The 19,242-nt window shown below is 41.8% G+C and overlaps 1 protein-coding gene across 4 annotated transcripts; it reads right to left on the bottom strand.

Moving 5' to 3' along the window:
* Positions 1–25: 25 nt before the first annotated feature.
* Positions 26–19,163, bottom strand: TTC22 (tetratricopeptide repeat domain 22). Of its 4 annotated transcripts, XM_053392324.1 has the most exons (9): positions 18,464–18,697; positions 15,407–16,148; positions 12,732–12,787; positions 9,972–10,087; positions 9,458–9,576; positions 8,019–8,180; positions 7,060–7,212; positions 5,425–5,923; positions 26–130 (listed from the first exon to the last, which is right to left on the bottom strand). In XM_053392324.1, exons 2-9 carry the CDS (start codon positions 15,965–15,967, stop codon positions 111–113), a joined length of 1,686 nt encoding a protein of 561 aa, XP_053248299.1. In that variant the 5' UTR covers positions 15,968–16,148; positions 18,464–18,697; the 3' UTR covers positions 26–110. The 4 variants fall into 4 exon arrangements, with proteins under 4 accessions (XP_053248299.1, XP_053248298.1, XP_053248295.1 ...); XM_053392323.1 differs by lacking the exons at positions 26–130; positions 18,464–18,697 and adding an exon at positions 19,055–19,163 and having other exon boundaries at positions 5,030–5,923; XM_053392320.1 differs by lacking the exon at positions 26–130 and having other exon boundaries at positions 5,030–5,923.
* Positions 19,164–19,242: the final 79 nt, after the last annotated feature.

The following is a 19,242-nucleotide window of genomic DNA, read 5'->3' as shown; positions in this document are numbered from 1 at the left end:
CATTCCTGAGAGCTTGGGTTTCATCCTTCTCAACATCACCCAGTGCTTATCTCTTTTGGTTTATATTCGCCGTGTAGCATGTGCTGTTTTTCTTCTATTATAATGCCACATTAGATCACTTGAAACATTCCTATAAGATCAGAATGAAGGGCGCATTGACAATTGAGAGACTGTCTTTTCCTTGCCAGGCTAACAACATGTCTTGCGACCAGGTACAAGGCACAGAGACAGGTAGTCACCAAGGATGGCAGACTACCAAAAACATTTTTTGAGATGACTGACAATATGGACTTAATTGATATTTGGAGAACAAAGAATCCCTTGGGTAGAGAGGGAACTTTCTTCTCTGAAGCCAAAATGACATGGACAAGAATTGACCAAATCTGGATAACTAGAGGACTGGCTCCTAAGATTCGAAAAGTGGAAATTTGCCCTAAAACTTGCTCCGACCATAATGCTGTGAAAATGGAGATGAAACTAACACCAACTGGTTCCTTCAGATGGAGGATGAATGACACCTTGTTTAGAGACGAAGAGGTTACCAAGAAGGCCCAAAAAACCTTGAGAGACTATTTTGAGATAAATATGAACACTACCATTGAAAAAAGAGTAATCTGGGACGCAAGCAAAGCGGTTATGAGGGGGTTTCTAATTCAACAGAACGCAATAAAGAAGAGAACTCAAAATGAGAAAAAAGACAAAATTTTGGAGAAAATAAAAGAGGGTGAGAAGAAACTGAGAGCGAAACCAAAGTCACAAGAGATTCTGAGAGAAATAAAGTTATACCAAGTCCAATATATGAAAATGATGAATCAGGAAATAGAATGGAAAATTAAACAGATGAGAGAAAGGACATTTGAATCGGCTAATAAATGTAGGAAACTGTTAGCTTGGCAAATGAAAAAAAGACAAAAACTTAACACCATTACTAATTTGGAAGTGGAAGGACAGAATATACAGAATCCAGTGGAAATTAGAAAATGTTTCCAGAGGTACTTTAAACAGTTATATACACAAGGGCCACAGAAAGAGATGGATATAGACCAATTCTTAAAAACAAATGGATTACAAAAAATCTCTCAAGAAAACAAGTCAATGTTGAACTATAAAATAACAGAACAGGAGGTAGAAGGTGCCATCCAGAATATGCAGTTGGGCAAATCTCCAGGGCCGGATGGTTTAACCTCAAAATACTATAGATCTTTGAAAGATTGAATAATTCAACCACTAAAGGAGGTTTGTAATGAAATTTTGGAGGGGGGAAAAGCGCCAGAGTCGTGGAAGTAAGCCTACATTACACTTATACCGAAAACTGAGTCTGAAAAGACACAACTTAAGAACTACCGCCCCATATCCCTGCTCAACGTGGATTACAAAATTTTTGCAGATATTTTGGCTAAAAGATTTTAAAAAGTATTAGTGGAGGAGATACATAAAGACCAAGCTGGCTTTCTCCCGGGCAGACACTTGTCTGATAACACGAGAAATATAATTAACATTTTGGAAAAACTGGAAGTGAATATCAATACTAAAGCAGTATTAATATTTGTAGATGCGGAGAAAGCTTTTGATAATATCTCTTGGAGTTTTATGAAGAAAAATCTTCAGGGGATGGGGGTTGGTCAAGGCTTTGAAAAGGTTCTCGAAAAAAATTTAACACCGATTGAGAAAGGGAGGTTTCAGAAGGAGACAGGTTTAACACTGGTTAAGAAAGTAAAATACCTGGGGGTTAATATGACTGCTAAGAATTTAAATTTATTTAAAGATAATTATGAGAAATGTTGGTCAGAAGTGAAAAAGGATCTAGAAATATGGTCAAATCTGAAGCTTTCCTTGCTAGGTCGAATTGCTGTTATAAAGATGAATGTATTGCCAAGAATGTTATTTTTGTTTCAATCATTGCAAATTTTGGACAAAATGGATTGTTTCAAGAAGTGGCAGAGACACATTTCTAGATTTGTCTGGCAGGGTAAGAAGCCCAGAATAAAATTTAAAATACTAACCGATGTAAAGGAAAGAGGTGGATTTGCCCTGCCAGACTTTAAACTCTATTATGAATCAGCAGCATTTTGCTGGCTGAAAGAATGGCTGCTTCTTGAGAACACAGACATTTTGGATTTAGAAGGCTTTAATAACATTTTTGGGTGGCATGCATATCTGTGGTATGACAAGGTTAAAGCACACAAAGCATTTAAAAACCATATTGTCAGGAAAGCATTGTTTAATGTCTGGATAAGATATAAAGATCTACTTGAAAACAAAACCCCAAGGTGGTTATCAGCGATGGAAGCGAAGGCTCAGAAAAAGCTCAATATAGAGGCCAAATGGCCGAAATATTGGGAGATTTTGGAACAAGAAGGAGACAAATTGAAATTGCAGAGTTTTGAGAAACTAAAAGATAAAGTGTGAGACTGGCTTCATTACTATCAAATAAGGGAGGCTTACAATCTGGACAAAAAAATTGGCTTCCAGGTGGAAAAATCAAAATTGGAAACAGAACTGTTAGACCCCAAAACTAAGATACTATCAAGAATGTATAACTTGCTGTTGAAATGGAATACTCAGGATGAAACGGTTAAATCTGCTATGATTAAATGGGCACAAGATGTTGGACATAACATGTTTGCTGACTGGGAACAGTTGTGGACCACAGGTATGAAATTTACGGCATGTAATGCCTTAAGAGAGAATATTATGAAAATGATATACAGGTGGTACATGACACCAGTCAAGCTTGCAAAAATCTACCATTTGCCCGATAATAAATGTTGGAAATGTAAAGATAATGAAGGCACATTCTTTCACCTTTGGTGGACGTGCCCAAGGATTAAGGCTTTCTGGGAGATGATATATAATGAAATGAAAAAGGTATTTAAATATACCTTCTTGAAGAAACCAGAGGCCTTTCTCCTGGGCATGGTCAGCCAATTGGTGTTAAAGAAGGATAGAACTTTTTTTATGTACGCTACAACAGCAGCAAGAATACTCATTGCAAAGTACTGGAAGACACAAGATCTACCCACCTTGGAAGAATGGCAGATGAAAGTGATAGACTATATGGAATTGGCGGAAATGACTGGCAGAATCCGAGACCAGGGAGAAGAGTCGGTGGAAGAAGATTGGAAGAAATTTAAAGATTATTTACAGAAACGTTGTAAAATTAAGGAATGCTAAAATGATGTCGGAATGAAATGAAGCGGTTTTAGCAACAATGTTAAAAAGGAGTATGTAAAAATGGATTGTTAATAGATGAAAATATAAAGTTATAATATGTTAAGACAAAGAATTAAGATAAAAACAAAGAGGGAAAGGATTTGCTGAATTAACCATTCGAACTGGAATACAAAAAAGGGAGGTGTGAGGAGGTCAGGGAAACAAGTAAATGAAAGGCAAGACATGGAAAGATGGATTTATTTTTAATTGTTTTTATTTCCTCTGTATTTTGTATCTTTTGTTTTCTTTTTTCTATTTCTTTATTACTTCTGTAATTTCTTTTGAAATATTAATAAATATCATTTAAAAACAACAACAACAACATGTCTTGCGACCAGGAACAGCTTAAACTATCACATGAGCTAATGTTCAAGCATGAATCGAACAGGTGTTGGCTATTTGGAGAGTCCCGCAAGAAATTCATTATTTAAATGCAGTGAGTATATCTCAGAATAGCAGCACCAATGTAACTGGTTGCACAGGAGTGCCAGCTTGGCCCCGTGGCCATGGGTGCCATGCAGCTTGTATGGCCTTGGCACTGAAATGTGTGGGTTCCCGTCCTCTTTGTGTGGAATTTTGTAGGTGCTCAGCCATGCAGGGCCTCAGGAAGTTGGCACCCATGGGTTGCATACTTGATAAGATCAGTAAATAAGTTACTGAATATATGATTCTGAATATGACTGTTAACATATCTGGTGGTTTTAATTAATTGCTCTGGAAATGCAGCAAAAGAACAGCCCCACAATCCATTCAGAATTAATCCATTCTGTGAGTTCAATATGTGGCCTAGCAAGAAGCCCACATGATATGTGAAGACAATGATTGATTCAAAGGCAGGTGCAGAAAATGTAAAACATACCTAACAACAAAATATAGTGAATTTGGAGGCTTTCATTCTATATTTTCAACAGACAAAACCAAACAGGTACCTACATATTCTTGATTTTTTTAAAAAAATTCTAAATAAACACCTGCTATTATATCTCTTTTTCATTAAGTGAAAAATATGGGGTGATGGTGGTGGTTTTCTTCCAAACGGAAGAGCACATCCCTAGGTTGCTACAATTAAGTTAAATGAATGTATATATCCAAAGCAAGGACATAAGTATCAATATCTGGTCACATTAAGTTTTGATGGTTGAGCCCCATATCTTTGGCCCAATCAATCATAACTGATTTTACCTCCTCATCCTTCGTGCACCATTCCAATAATATCTTATACATTTTTGCTAAAATCTTGTAGTCATTATTCAGTATTTCTGTCTGAAATTTTGATTCTTTATCAGCAAAACCCCTCTGATTTAGATCTTTTCTGAACATGTCATTAATTTGAAAAAAGTGCAGCCAGTCATTCACATAATCCTTGACTTCTTCAAATGATCTCATTTTCCATTTTCCTTCGCTTTTACACATTAACTTCTCATATGTCACCCAACCCCCTGTCATATTGACTTTCTTCACACTCATCGCCTCTAACGGCGACAACCAATATGGAGTTTTTTGTTCCAACAAGTTTTTATATCTTTCCCACACTTCAATCAGAGACCTTCTTATAATGTGATTTTCAAAACCTTTATGTACCCGTTTCTTGTCATACCACAAATACGCGTGCCACCCAAATCTATTATCAAAACCTTCCAGATCTAACACACCCGTGTCTTCTAATTTTATCCATTCCTTCAACCAACACAGGCAAGATGCTTCATAATACAATTTCAAGTCTGGCAGGGCGAAGCCTCCTCTTTCTTTAGCGTCTGTCAATATCTTAAATTTTATCCTCGGCTTCTTACCCTGCCAGATATACCTTGAAATTTCTCGTTGCCAATTTTTTAAAATCAGAGTGTTGCTGTAAATCACTTACACCTTACCTGCTTCCCAGTAATAAATGAAGGCTATTTTATCTACTGTTGACCTGCTTCTGTGTGCTATGCATACATACATACATAATGTAAATGTTTTGAGCTTGTTTAATGTTTTGCTTTGAAAAAAATTAAGCACGCTCATTTTTTAATATGAGCACACATACCTCGACTCCTCCATGTATATGGGATAATAATACTTGGTGGGTGCTCTAGAAAGTATCACATTTTATTATATAGCTTTTCATAATTCTTTCTGCAAACTATGGGGAGAGCTAAATCTCTTGCTGTGCCACGTGGCTGAAAAGCAAACCAGCCATTCAAAAGGAGAGTGAGCGTTCATTCCGTCTACCTTTGTTAAAGTCACACCTCATGGTCTCAAAGAGCAATTTCACCAGCTCAGTCTTCCCTCTGGCCACCATGGCTTTGGAGAGCTCAAGCACCTCAGCTGTGTAGTGACGACACACCAGCCTAAGCTCCTGCTGCACTCGCTGTTTGGGATATTTCTCCTCAGCCTTCTTCACCCACAACTCTACTTCCTTCATCAGCATCTCTGTATTCATCCTCTTCTGACTGAACAAGGCAAGCAGCATTTCCATTAAGCAACGGAAGCTCTCTGTGTAAACAGAACCCACACCATCCAGCTCTATTGCCTGCTTGAAGCATTCCATGGCATTCAGGTCTTCATTTTTTATCCGAAGGCATTTCCCCCTCAGCAGCTGGATTTCAGGCAAAACATTCCCCAGGTCTAATTCCATGGCTTTAGCAAAGAACACAAGGGCATTGTTCACGGCATTTTCATCTACGAGTAAAAGTTCCTGCATGGCATCTACTCCCATGTAGTAACATACCTAGAAGAGCAGTGGATGGGCAGGGAGGGAAAGGAGGAACACTCAGTATTTATTTAAACAAACATGTCAAAAGAACAAAGATGGCTTACAGCTTGCAGAAAACAAATCCATAAATGTTCACTGTTGAGTAACAGCCAGAAAATACATTTTTTAATATAATGGTAATGAACCATAAAAAAATTTCTTGAATATCTTGTACTTTTTCTTAAAGCATGGGGGGGGGGACGACGACAACCTGTGGCACTCCGGTAGTTGTTGAACTGCATTTCCTGCCAGCAATGGCCAATGGTGAGGCATGATAGGAGTTGTAGCCCAGCAACATCTGGAGGGCCATAGATTTCCCCTCCCTTTCTTAAAAGCTTGTAGAGTGAGGCTGTGTGTTAACAGTGAGGCTGTGTAATAACAGAGTTATAGTCAAGAAGCCCCTGTATGATCAATCATTAAAGAAACTAAAACAGGACCTCAGTGATATTCAGCTCTTCATTTTTTATCTGAAAGCATTTTCCCCTCAGAATGGGCAAGTTGAGGGAGAGAGAGCACCCCACAGAGACAAAGCTATTCCAGGGCAACGTCAGGGCTTTACATAGGTCAACACCACTGGAACCTTGAGTTTGTTAAGTAGGCTGCTAGGCAGGAACTTTCTATTAAATTAATGTATTATTTTAGAGAAGGGAACAAAAGATTCACAAACTATGGCTACTTCAACAAGGCTTCCTCCCAAGCACCTGGCTTGTGGGTGAGTCACACCAAATAAAACCATAGCAAGTAGTCGAACTGAAAGTTCAGAATAGCTCCTTATGTTGCTCATCCCTTCAGAGATCCATGCACATACAGGAACTTCTCTAGATGTTACTAGTGGTTAAAAATGGATATGCTCTCATCACATTCTGATTACATTTCTGAGATCTCTCTAGAATTAACACTCTAAAATTAAATAATTAAAAAGTGCAATGCTAACAATGTTTACTCAAAAATACTATTGGATTCAAATAGCGCTCGCTTCCAAGGTACTGAAGTTAAGAATGCAGCCTTAGTCCTGTTAAATCCTGAATGAACAACAACACTTTTATTATCATACAGATGAAATAAAGTGAAGACAATGAATATGTCTGGACCAGGTGGTTGCTTTCACTCACCTGGCCTAGGTCAAGGTAAGTCTTCAGACACGGATGCACCTTCATGACGTTCTCGAGATCAGCTTTGGCATCAGAGAGGTTTCTCTGGTCTGGCATTCCTCCCAGGCCCATCTTCACACGATCCAAATCACGCAAATATAGTTTAAGCAGCATCTAAAAATAAAGAGCTATTAAACTATTTTTTGCCCTCCCCTCCTTACGCATTAGTTTGTATGACTGTTCTCTATTCCCCAACCTCTCTTGTTAAAAGGGTCTCAGAGCTTGGAAAGACCCGGTGGTACCATCAAGGTAGGACTTTGGGGCTGAAGTGTGGGGACCCCCCCCATTCCTCAGAATGAGAAGGGGAGGCTTCAGACACAGCAAGGCTGACTCACCACATATGGAAGTAAGTGAAGTAATGCATACGACCATCTGAAGCCCCCTCCCATAAGTCCATTAAGTTCAGAGTCTAAATCAGTAAATTACTGCCTCTGCCAGATACTGCCCTTCATTCACTTTTAATTTGTATACCACCTATAATTACTATACACAAGGTGGTTTACAAGCTGAAGAGGTAACAAAATGGACAACAAAGATTGCATACTTAATAACAATCTGATCCAATACAAAAAAGTCACAATAACTTTAAAATAAGCAGCTTATATCAAATAGACACAGATATTACTAAGCTAGATGGACCAAGGCAGGTCCATATGTTCTAACAGAGTTGGTGGCACTGGAATTTAAGCAGTGCCCTCGTTAGGAGAAGTTGCAAGAAGAGACTTTATGTTTATGCAGTTAAACCAAAATAATTGATGCTGCCCAGATAGGCAGCTGCATTGATGGCTTTTCAGGAAGCACAATGCTGACAGACACCACCACCCCTGCCCCTATTAATACAAAAAAACAACAACCCCCAGCTGGTCTCCCATAGCACTTGTATGTTACAAAGGCCTTGTTTTTAAAGGAGAAATACATACCTTGGCACGCATGCAATATGCCTGCCAGTTAAGTACTGGATCTGGCAGCACATCTAAGGCCATGTTGCAGACTGCCATTGCCATCTCTTGCTTGCCAAGGAAGTGGAAGATTTTTGCTAGGCGGTTCAGAACCAGTGGGTTTTCTCTAGCTATCTCTATTGCCTTAAAAACAAACAAATCCACAATACATTGTTCCATTAGTGAACTTCTCCTTGCTCTGTTGAACAATGGGCAATGAAAGGAGAAATTTATGTGTCAACATTCAGCTTGGCCGCCATTGTACATTATGCCCTTTGGAAGGACTGAAGTGTGTGAGGACGTGAACTGAGGCGGCACCTTGCTCTGGATGAGAAGGAAATGAGCAAAAGAGGGTATCTCTTCCCTTCTGTCAATTACAGCACTGCCTTATATATATCTACTCATAAGCAAGTGGTAGCTGGCACCCACTGGAAAGGGGGGAAGACAGGGAAGCCAATAATAGGTACACCCAGAGTCAACGAATTCTAGTTTTGTGTTCATCCTCAAGGGTAGAAGGGGTCTTTGTTTTATAATACACCCGCATACATCCATAATTATAATTAGCACCACTTGAAACACTCACAGCATTAACACCCCAACAGATCTTGCTTCTCCACTGGCCACAGCTTTGGATCTAGCACAGGCCAAATACAAATTCTGCAGCTTCTAGCTTCAGCTTTGCAGCTCCACCCACTCTGGCTATTGTTCTGCTAGCAGCAGGGCAGGGCCAGATTAAGATAATTTAGAGGGCCTCCATATATATCTTATTCAAAATATAAACAGTAATAAACAGTAAAATAACATTTTATCTTTCAAAATGAAAGAAAACCCACAGTAAGGTGGAAAACAATGTTTATTTTTGTATACTTTTTGTATACTTTTGTATACAGTACTTCCACTTTATTTATATTTGACAAATTTTTCTCCTACTTTTTCTAATTGCAAAGTCTTTGATCAGATCCTCAAAACTAACCTTACACAACACATCTGCTTCTAAATTTAGTAGAAATAAGGCACCCAGCCTGCCTTATTGCATAGTTGTTCTGTTGGGATTTTTGATATAAGGTACTTCAAGTGAGAAAATGGAAGCTCAGCTGAGCAATTGTGACTATTAATGTTAAAAACCCATCAAAGGAAAATTTCTGTGGTGCCCCCCCCATTTTGCTTAATGGTTAATCCAGCCCTGCAGCTGGGTGAGGGGTGTGTGGGAAAAATCTCACCCATTTGTTTTATGGTACAGAGCAACTTCTTTGATTATGCTAAATCATGGTCCTTAACTAGCCAGGTAAAGCCATTAACCTGACAAAGGAACTGGTTTGGAAAGCTTGTTCTTATGCATTCTACCCCCCCCCAATAGGGGCCCATGGTATCATCCAGACAGGACCCCCCCCCAAAAAAAACCCCAACAACTCGTAACCTACTTTTCCAAAGCAGTCGAGGGGATCTGTCCCAGAGTACCCACAGTCATGAATAGCCATAGGGGTATCTGAGAAGGAATATTTCCTTTCAAACAATATCCCAAGATAGCAGCAGGCCAAGGCTAGAAGAGAAGGACAGAATTGAAAGCAGGGCAACATATTACAAACGGCATTGTAAATTCTACTCTACCTTCTCCAAAGCAATTCAAAATGATTTACAGACAGTTACTGAGGTTGGGTTATAGTAGAAAAGTTCCAAAGGAACATTTTATGCCAGCTTAAACCAAGCACTGAGGTTTCCCAGCTGATGAAACAAACTACTTGTGAAAATAAAGAGTAGTTTGCCTCACTGGGCATGGAGATTGCAGCAATGAAGACTCAGTTGGACGTCTTCTAGCTGAGCTGAAGAGCCCAATTACACACACCTGGGTTGCAACAGTCTTCTGGGATGCAGAGCTACATGTGTGAATTACACATGTAATTACATGTTTTTGATTGTGCAAGTGACTTCTCCTACCTCTATAATGTAGGCTGGAGCACTTCAGGACTTGCTGAAGCAAAACCAAGGTTCTGTTGAAGGCTGGCAACCTTTTTTCCTCATCATTGCCCTTGTTCATCCACATCGCATCCAACCTGAAATGAAGAGAGAAAAAGGCTTTTGTGATTTGTTGTTCTGCATATACAGAGCTCTAAAACTGGCAAGCAAATGATTTACTCCAAATGCCACTGTTTTACCCCCATCCAATGGGTTTGGCAGCAATATTTCAAAACAGTTAATATAAAATACAAAAGACATAAAATGCAATATATAGTTCCCCAAAATAACCACCATCTGCTGCAAAATAACCCTTTGCAGCGTTTCTCAACTGGGGGTCTTAAGGATATTCCAAGGGTGGCACAGGTGAAAGTCATGTAAATGGGGGGCCACAGAGGGTAGTAAGAAGTGAAGAAAACAGAGGAGTGACTGAGAAAAGAAAAAAAAATTAACAAGAACTTTAGAATTATATGTCTATAGTAGTATAGTACCCCATATAGTGAGCTCCTGTTGCTCGGTCCCAGCTCCTGCCAACCTAGCAGTTCAAAAGCACATCAAAGAACAAGTAGATAAATAGGTACCACTCTGGCGGGAAGGTAAACGGCATTTCCGTGCACTGCTCTGGTTCGCCAGAAGCGGCTTAGTCATGCTGGCCACATGACCCGGAAGCTGTATGCCGACTCCCTCAGTCAATAAAGCAAGATGAGCGCCGCAACCCCAGAGTCGGGCACGACTGGACCTAATGGTCAGGTTGCCTTTGCCCCATATAGTATGATTAATCTTTTTTAAAAAATATACCACTTCTACTTCAGTTATAGGAAGGAACACTTGCTATAGCTAAGCCATTGGTTGTAGCCAATAGAAGGCTTTTTTCTAGGCTAGCTGCAGTGTTGGGAAACAGCTTTGGGAGTGGTCATTAACTGGGGAGGGAAAGATTAAGGCACATCTTGTTTTTAAAACTTGTCAAATGTTGCGCCCTATACAGTAATGAATGATGCTTTGGCAAGTCTTTCTGCAAAGCATTGTTCTTTGTCCTTTCTAATTTTCATGTTCTATATTGTTGACACTGTGCTTTCCATGACAATTGATTTATCTCTGATTTTGTAACAAAACCCCTTTGATGTAACATAGGGAGGAAAGATCGTGGATCAAAATCTCTGTGGTTGTCTTTGATCTAATGCTGATTGGTTCATAGTTCTGTATGGTGCAAGGTGCCTACCAGCATAATATATGAAATACAGCCAACAAGAAACATAGCAGAAGTAAATGGAAAACAACCCCCCCACCCACTCAACCTAGCCTTAACAACAGTACTTACGCTCATTCAAAATCAGTATTTCCCTGTGAGCTATAGTGGTTCTAAGACTGTAGTGCTGATAAATTAGGCCCTAATCCACAAATGCTTAACTCTAATAATAGTGCAATAGTGCATCTACTCAGAAGTAAGTCCTACTTCAGTGGGGGTTATTTCCAGGTAAGTAACTTTCCTTCCAAGGCTAAAAAGGTAAAGGGTGGTTTTGTTTTGTTTTTTTGCTGCAAAGTCCACTCACCCCTCTTAGTGCAGCAGCGTTATGGGAGCACCAACGAGGGAACTGGAACAGCGATGCCCTTCCTGGATCCTAGCCTGCACCCGGCTTTGGCAAACAGGGATGCAGGCTAGGGACTCGTGCTGTGCCAGGGGGCAGAGCCAACTGCTGCCCCTCCTGAACCTGCCCTCTCCCTTTCTTTTTGCAACTGAAAGTGATATGCTTCGTGTCCTGTTGGGCCTTAACTCACTCCAGATGTTCTTGTGTGGTATAGTGGCCTTTGCCAACCTGGTGCCCTTGAGCTGTTTTGAACCATGACTCCCCATCAGCCATGCTGACTGAGGTTGATGGAGAGTTGTAGTCCAAAATAGCTGGAAGGTACCTGCTTGGCGTAGACTGGACTACAGCTCTGGACTATGGATCAAACCATATAATTCTGGGAAGTCTGTGATCAGATGCCCTCATGGAGCTCTTGCAGTTATGAATAACGGTAAATACGGCCACAGGAATCCTGATTCAGATCAGGGCAGCAGCGTTAGGGTTTTTTGTTTCTTGTTTAACTCTTTTCTAACGCTGCTTTCGTGACCTGAATTGCTCCCCCATCACCTGCAACTTGTCCCTTGTGAGACAAATTTCAGTCAGTGTAGGGGAATAGGACATCATAGGACCACACCTCTGATCCAAGTCTGGCGATGGCAGAATTTATGAGTGAAAAGCATGCTAGGAATCTGATGCAGTGATGTCTAGTTGGGCCACTCAGCCACGAAACTCACTGGCGTTGGAGCAAACGGCAATCCGTAGAAAACATGAGTTGCCATTTGCTAGGGCTGCCGCGCATCCAGAATTTCCTGGACATAGTCAGAAATCACTGAAATGTCTGGGAAAATCAGGACATATGGCAGCCCACGCCGGTAGTGTAGATTTTGGCGAATTTAATTAAAAATAGCTCAAAAACTACGGCAACCCTACCATTTGATCTAATTCAGCAGTAAATATTGGGTTTTCCTGGGAAAAGCACTGGGCTATTTTTTTAAAAAAAAGCACTCAGACAGGAACCGGGGAAGAACAGACCTGTGCCCAAGAAAGCATGGGGCAAAAAGTAAATGTGGATAAGCCCTAAGTGCATCCCATCACAAAAAGTTCTAGACTTGCCCCTCAGAGCCCATCTTGTTTCTGTTTCCTTTGAAGTGGCTTTTCGTCCTGATTCTTGCCTCACCTGATGTGCAGGGTGGCCATAGTGAAGTACCAGCTTCGTTTCTCCTCCAAAGGGATCTGAAAGAGGGAGAGAGAAGTTCTTAGAAAAGCAGTATTTGCCTCCCTGCAAATACATTTTAAAATATCATTGCCTTCTATTTATTTTCCAACCATTCTTCGGTTGTGGAATCCAAGGTGGCATTCATGTGGTTCCCAAGCAGTGGCCACCCAACCAGCTACCTGCTTAGCTTCTCTAAGGTGATGGGCTTCAGGTGCCTTCAGGTCTGTGCTGAACACCAGTTGCTCCATTAAATCAAGGACTTTGGCAGCTACTCCTGTCCTCGCCATGTTCAATAATGTAATATTAATAATGCAATGCATATTAGGAGAGATGCACATTAAATGGTGACAAGAAAACCACAAACTAATGCAGGAATGTGATGAAATGAACTTAAGACTGGGAAAATGGGAAACTAAGAGAAATCAAAACTGACCAATTCTTTCATTTCTAGAAGTAAATCCCACTGATATCAGTTGGATTAATTCCAAGGAGCACAATCCAGAGAACATATTCTTTTTCTTGTCTCTCTGTGTGTCTGTATATATGCTGATATATACACATTGATTCACATTCAATTGATTATTGATTGATTGATCAATAAACAACTCAGTCTAATTAGCTAAGATTTATTTAATTGGGCAGCCATGAGTAACAGGAAACGGGCTGTAGCTAAAAGAAGCTCTGAGCAAAACAGGTAGAATAGCAACATTTTTCTGTGACTCAAGGCGACAATTATTTTCTGAAACACTTTTGTCGTTACTAGTATGGTTAGTTTGATGTGTCCCCCCCCACTGCTGCTGCTGCTTTCTCTAATGTCTTAAGAAGTTTGGACTCTGCACAGTTGTAGTTTAAACATAAATATAGCCCTGCCCCTCAGTGCAAACATTTTGCTTTGACAAACAGTGCTCCAGTTCAGCCACCTGCATATTCCCTGTTGTCTGTTGCTGCAGGGGATGATAAACTGGGTGTGCAAAAGGTTGCACCTTTGTTTGAACATTCCAAATAAAATATTTGAATTGGCCTCATCTTTGGTTATGTCTGGTTCTTTCTTAAAGCCACATGTCTAAAGCATCTTAGATATATATTTTTTTAAATTGATCAAGGTTGCGCCCAGTTACAGAATCCTTGTTTAAATTTACCCCCTCCCCTGTGGCAGCATGCTCCTCCCATCTGGGAGGATACCAAAACAAGCCCCACCTCCACCAGTGATCATAGCTGTTTCCAGTCCTCCAACTTTTTTTAAAAAAGTTTTTTTATTATTTTCTTATTACAAAAATTGTACATGCATATCATAAAACATGACATGACCAACCAAAAATGAGTCACTAGAGGGGTAGAATTCTAAACATATGATTTTAGAGTGCATAATAATGAGGTGATTAAGTTCCTCCAACTTTTCCCTGTGATTCTGAAGCCACATTTTCAAAAGAACTTAAAGACCTGAAGCTCCTATGCAGCACTGTGCTAGAAATGTGAGTGTCATGCCCTGACTTTGTACCTGTGTGTCAGCTTCATGGTGGTGAACGAGGGTAGCAGAATGCATTGCCCGGCTGGCAGCTGTTGCTGTAACCTGATGTGTCTGAGCAATGCCCCAGAAAACTATCATGGGCTGGTTGTGACACATGTGCAAGCCATTCTATAGGCATTTCATCTGCTGCAAAGACTATGGGTCTGACATATTTCCTAACAGGATGGTTATTAACCACACACACATACAAAAAAGCTTCAACCCATCAGGTCAAATGCCTGCTGGAACAGAACAGTCTTGGTCAAGCAGTGAGAAGCCAGGGGAGATAGAGAGCAGAGACACCTCCATAGGAAGCTGCCTTGCACAGAGTCAGGCCATTGGTTCATTTAGCTTAGTATTGTCAACACTGACCGGCAGCAGCTCTCCAGGATTTGGGACAGGGGCCTATTTGGAGATGCCAGGAACTGAACCTGGGACCTTCTGCACGCAAAGCAGATGCTCTCCCTCTGAGCCACCTCCCAAAGCAGGGAGCTTCACAATCGAACTGAGGTGCCATTGAAGCATAGCAGGACAAAAGGGCCTCTCAGCCTCACAAGAGGCCGTGAGGATCTAGGGCTCTGGTTCTAAAAGTTGGCTTATCAATATTATCCATTGGCATCTCCTTTTGTTTGCTCTTGCACATTTATGCAGGATTAGGTGTTTGAAGGCTACAAGCGGTTTAAATGAAGCGGTGGTTCTTAATGAGAAGAGCTTTCTCTTGGCCTGACTCAGCTCCCAGAGGGGTTGTTTCCCTCCAAAATAGCCTAGCAAGCTAACTGGAGATGTAATTGCTGCTGTAAGAACAAGCACCTTTCCCTACACAGATCAACAGCTAAGATGCCTAACCTACCTCACAGGGTTGTTGTGGGGATTAAATGACGAGGGGGGAGACCATGGATGCCGCCCTGAGCTCTTTGGAGAAAAGCTGGGATATAAAGGCAATAAATAAATAACAACAACTAATGCAGCACCCACACTTCTAAAACATTTCTAGACAACAGACGGGTATGGTGCGCCTTCTGAAACAGAAAATGAAAAGGGGTGTGTGTGTGTATTGGCTAATATCCCTCTTCCAACGAATGACCCATTGAATGGCAAGTGACATCAGAAGGTAAAACAGCCTGCCTACCTGCTTCCCATAAGCAAGAGCCTTGCCGTAGAGAGTGAGGCCTGCAGTCAGTTTCTCCATCTTCTCTTCTTCGTTCACCAGCCCAACGTCGAAGGCGTAAGCATAGCCCTGCTCAGCCAAGCAACGGGCTGTTCTGAGCTGGGGGTCCCCTTGCGGCTTGTGGTCTTCTGAATCCAAGCCCATTAAGAGGGAGAGTCTTTCGGTGCACCTAGCCTCTTCTTGCTCGTTGTTCAGTCTATCATAAACGTAGGCGAGGTTGGCCCAAGTGTTCAGATTCTCAGGGTCCTCCTGAGAGATGCAGAGGAAAATCTCTTTGGCTTGTTCCACTTCTTCCAGGTAGAAAGAAAAAACCCCAAGGAGGTTTCTGATGGCATACTGCTGGAAGCCAGTTTCGAGCTCTAACTCATAGGTTAGGCTTTCTCGTTTCAGCTTCAAGTCTCGCCCTTGGAAATTCATAGGTGAAGAAGACTCAAAGTTCAAGTTCATATCTAAGTGAAAGTGACCTGGAATGTAATCCATCTCGTCAATGAGAGTATCAATGTCCACCTCGGCTTCTTCCATTTTCACGTTGGAAAGAGTATCAACCACTCCAGGCTCTCTCGAACAGCTACTTTCCCCTGTTATTTTTCCATTCAAGACGTGGTTTTTTTGTTTTTTTACTGTCCTGTCAGGGTATTTGCCTTTGGAAATCCTCTACCTCTTTCTCTACCTGTATTTCTGGTTTAGCTGATTCACATGAAGTCTGGGAAGGGAGGAGCAAAATAGAACGCTTGTCATTCCACAGTCAACCAGCTGGTTCAGGGTTCTCATTTGGTCAGTGAATCGCAGAAAGCAAAGACAAGAACTGCTCAAGCAACCCCTCATTTGTCAATAAAGGAGAAAGCTCCAGGTCCTGGAAGGCTAATACAGTGATCGGCTCCTTTGAACAAACTTGCATTTCAAGTACGTTATTAACATGCCTTTGAAAAGGCTAGCAGCAGGGAGAGCAAATGGTGCTTCACCCCAGCTACCCATAATGCCAACCCATTATGAGAAATGCTTTAGAATGTCAAGTTTGGAACTGAGTGGGATGCAACCTAGTACAAACCATATTGTTGCACAGCACTCCAATCTCCGAGCAGTGCAAGATCCCAGAGTTTCCGGGAACTTACCCAGGGTTTGCATTTCCTTTTGGAAATGAGACACAGCGGAGACTCTAAACCACTGAGCCTCTTGGGCTTGCCGATCAGAAGGTTAGCAGTTCGAACCTGCGTGACGGGGTGAGCTCCTGTTGCTGTCTCATCTTCTGTCAACCTAGCAGTCTGAAAGCATGCCAGTGTGAGAAGATAAATAGGTACCACTGTGCTGGGAAGGTAAACGGCACTTCCGTGCTCTCTGGCTTCCATCATGGCCAGAAGCGGTTTAGCCACGCTGGCCACATGACCCAGAAAGCTGTCTGTGGATGAACACCAGCTCCCTTGGCCTGGAAGCGAGATGAGTGCAGCACCCCATAGTCACCTTTGACTGGACTTAACCATCTAGGGGTCCTTTACCTTTACTTTTCTCCAGTGCTTTTTTTCTGGGCGTATGCATACCCCTAAACATTTTGTGAATCTAAGTTTAGCCTCATTGAGGGGCAGTATTTCAATAGCAGTAAGAAAATGAGAGTACCCCTAAACATTTTTTTAGAAAAAATGCACTGCTTTCCCCTACCTTACATATCTATACACAACCTAAGCCTACAATGGAGGGGTTCACAGCATTAGCGTATCAAAAGGGCCTTGTTTCTCCCAAAGCTGCAGCCTTGGATTCAAGCAGAGATCAAACATTGTGCTCTGCCTCTCTGGCTGTCCAGCCTGCAGCTTAACTTTTAGGTCACATTGCACACACTTTCAAGTCTAATCTCTGGTTTTTGTCTTTCTTACTATCTAAGAAGTAGGAAAGGAGGGGCCCCACCCATTTGTCACCTGGCACAAAACCCCTTTTCTTGGTTCTCTTAACGGCCTATCAGCTAAACACAGGAAGCTAGCCTGCCTTCTATTTTAACACTTGCTGGGCCCAGGGGTTAGAATGGGTCTGGCACCCAGTTTAACAATATCAGCCTTGATTAAATGCTAACGCTTGCTGGATCCAGGGGTTATAGGAGCCTGGCACCCACAAACGCACAGAAATATAAAAGACAAATTACCATTCCTTGTTCCTTTTCCCCTAGGGGTGGGAAGTTCCAGAGGTAGTCTTGGGTTTCCTTTGGAGAACCCTGGAGATTGATGGTGTCTTCATAAGAATTTTATTGCTTGTATTGTGAAGACAAAAACATTCCTTCAGCAGGTAGGGCAGCTGCTAACTTTGCATCAGAGTGCAGCCGATACAGCCTCAGATTGCACCCCCATTTACCTACCTCCATCTAAAACAGGGATGGGGAACTGGATCTGTCTATCAGGTGATTGTACCTTCAGGTGTGAAGGAAAAAGCTCCCTTTGCAGCTGGAGCTCCTTAAGAAGACTCTACTTTTGCCTCCCTGTCTTGAATTCAAGCTGCAGCTGCAAATAACGAATCAGAAATGCGCTCCTGGTTTTTCCTTTGCAGCCAAGACTTGGCTCTTTTCATATTTGGCATCTTTTGAAAGTGCCAGTTTTCCCTACCAAGGAAGAAATGAGGACCTCATGGCTTGAACTTCCCCTGCTTGATGTCATATATGACAGCAGACATGGGAAAGGTAGGTATGGCTTGGCAGTCCAATTTCTGAGGCCTAGCAGGCCTGAATAGTTCCATGGGCTGGAGGTTCCAAACCACTGATCTGAACTCTCAGCCACACTACCATCACCACCAGGCTGGGATGTGAATAGTTTCGGTTATCATCCTTCACTGCTCCCAACAGCAGAGTGTCTAATTCAGGCATAGGCCCTCCAGATGTTTTGGGACTACAACTCCCATCATCCCTGACCACTGGTCCTGTTAGCTAGGGATGATGGGAGTTGTAGTCCCAAAACATCTGGAGAGCCGAGTTTGCCTATGCCTGATCTAACTGCATGTGTGAGGAGATGCCTTTCTCCCAGTGATTAAAACACCTGGTACTACCTGGTCATGGTTGCTGGGGAGCTCTCATGGATGGGGGTGCTAGTCTCCTCTGTGGTCCCCACGGAACCTCTGAAAAGCAGTTGAAACTGCCACATCAGCTGAGGCCTGGAGAGGGATAACTGCCACTATCACCTCCCCACCCTGAAGTTTATAAGTCACCACTACCTTGTCAAAGAACCTCGTTGTTGTATTATTTTGTACTATTATCACCTTTCAGTTACTGTCATCTAGCCTGGAGGCAGAAAGGTCTTCAGAATATATTAAATATATATATAATATATACAAATATATATATAATATATAGAAATATATAGAAATCCTGGTGTATCATAAACATATAAATGATTCTTTATTTGCTGCAAAACTGGCTGCAGACTACAACTGTTTCTCTGCCTCTCCCTTTAGCTGAAAGGCGTTGGCTCCTGAAGGTTGGATGGATGGGCTGATCTTCCACATGTCACGATCAAGACAAGTGGTGACAGTCCTGAAAGAGCAACCGTTGTACACCACCTCTCCCACTCCCTAAACCTTTCCCATATTTTTACTTCAGCTTGCAGTGCGAGATAAACTGTGGAAGACTCTTATCATCACCTGGACATGCCCTAAATCACAACAATGTCCTTTTGTACCACATGGGATTTCTGGCACTGAACCACCACAGGTGCCTTCAGCACCAAGAAATCCTCATGAGCATATCAGGCTGTCTGAAGACCTGCTCCTCCCAGCCACTTGGAAACAGAAAGCCAAGCATCTAGTGTTGTCATGGCAGCGAAGTTCCA

The sequence above is a fragment of the Podarcis raffonei genome, chromosome 6 (assembly GCF_027172205.1).
Source record: "Podarcis raffonei isolate rPodRaf1 chromosome 6, rPodRaf1.pri, whole genome shotgun sequence".
NCBI classification, from domain to species: domain Eukaryota; kingdom Metazoa; phylum Chordata; class Lepidosauria; order Squamata; family Lacertidae; genus Podarcis; species Podarcis raffonei.
This window is presented reverse-complemented; position numbering and strand designations above follow the sequence as displayed.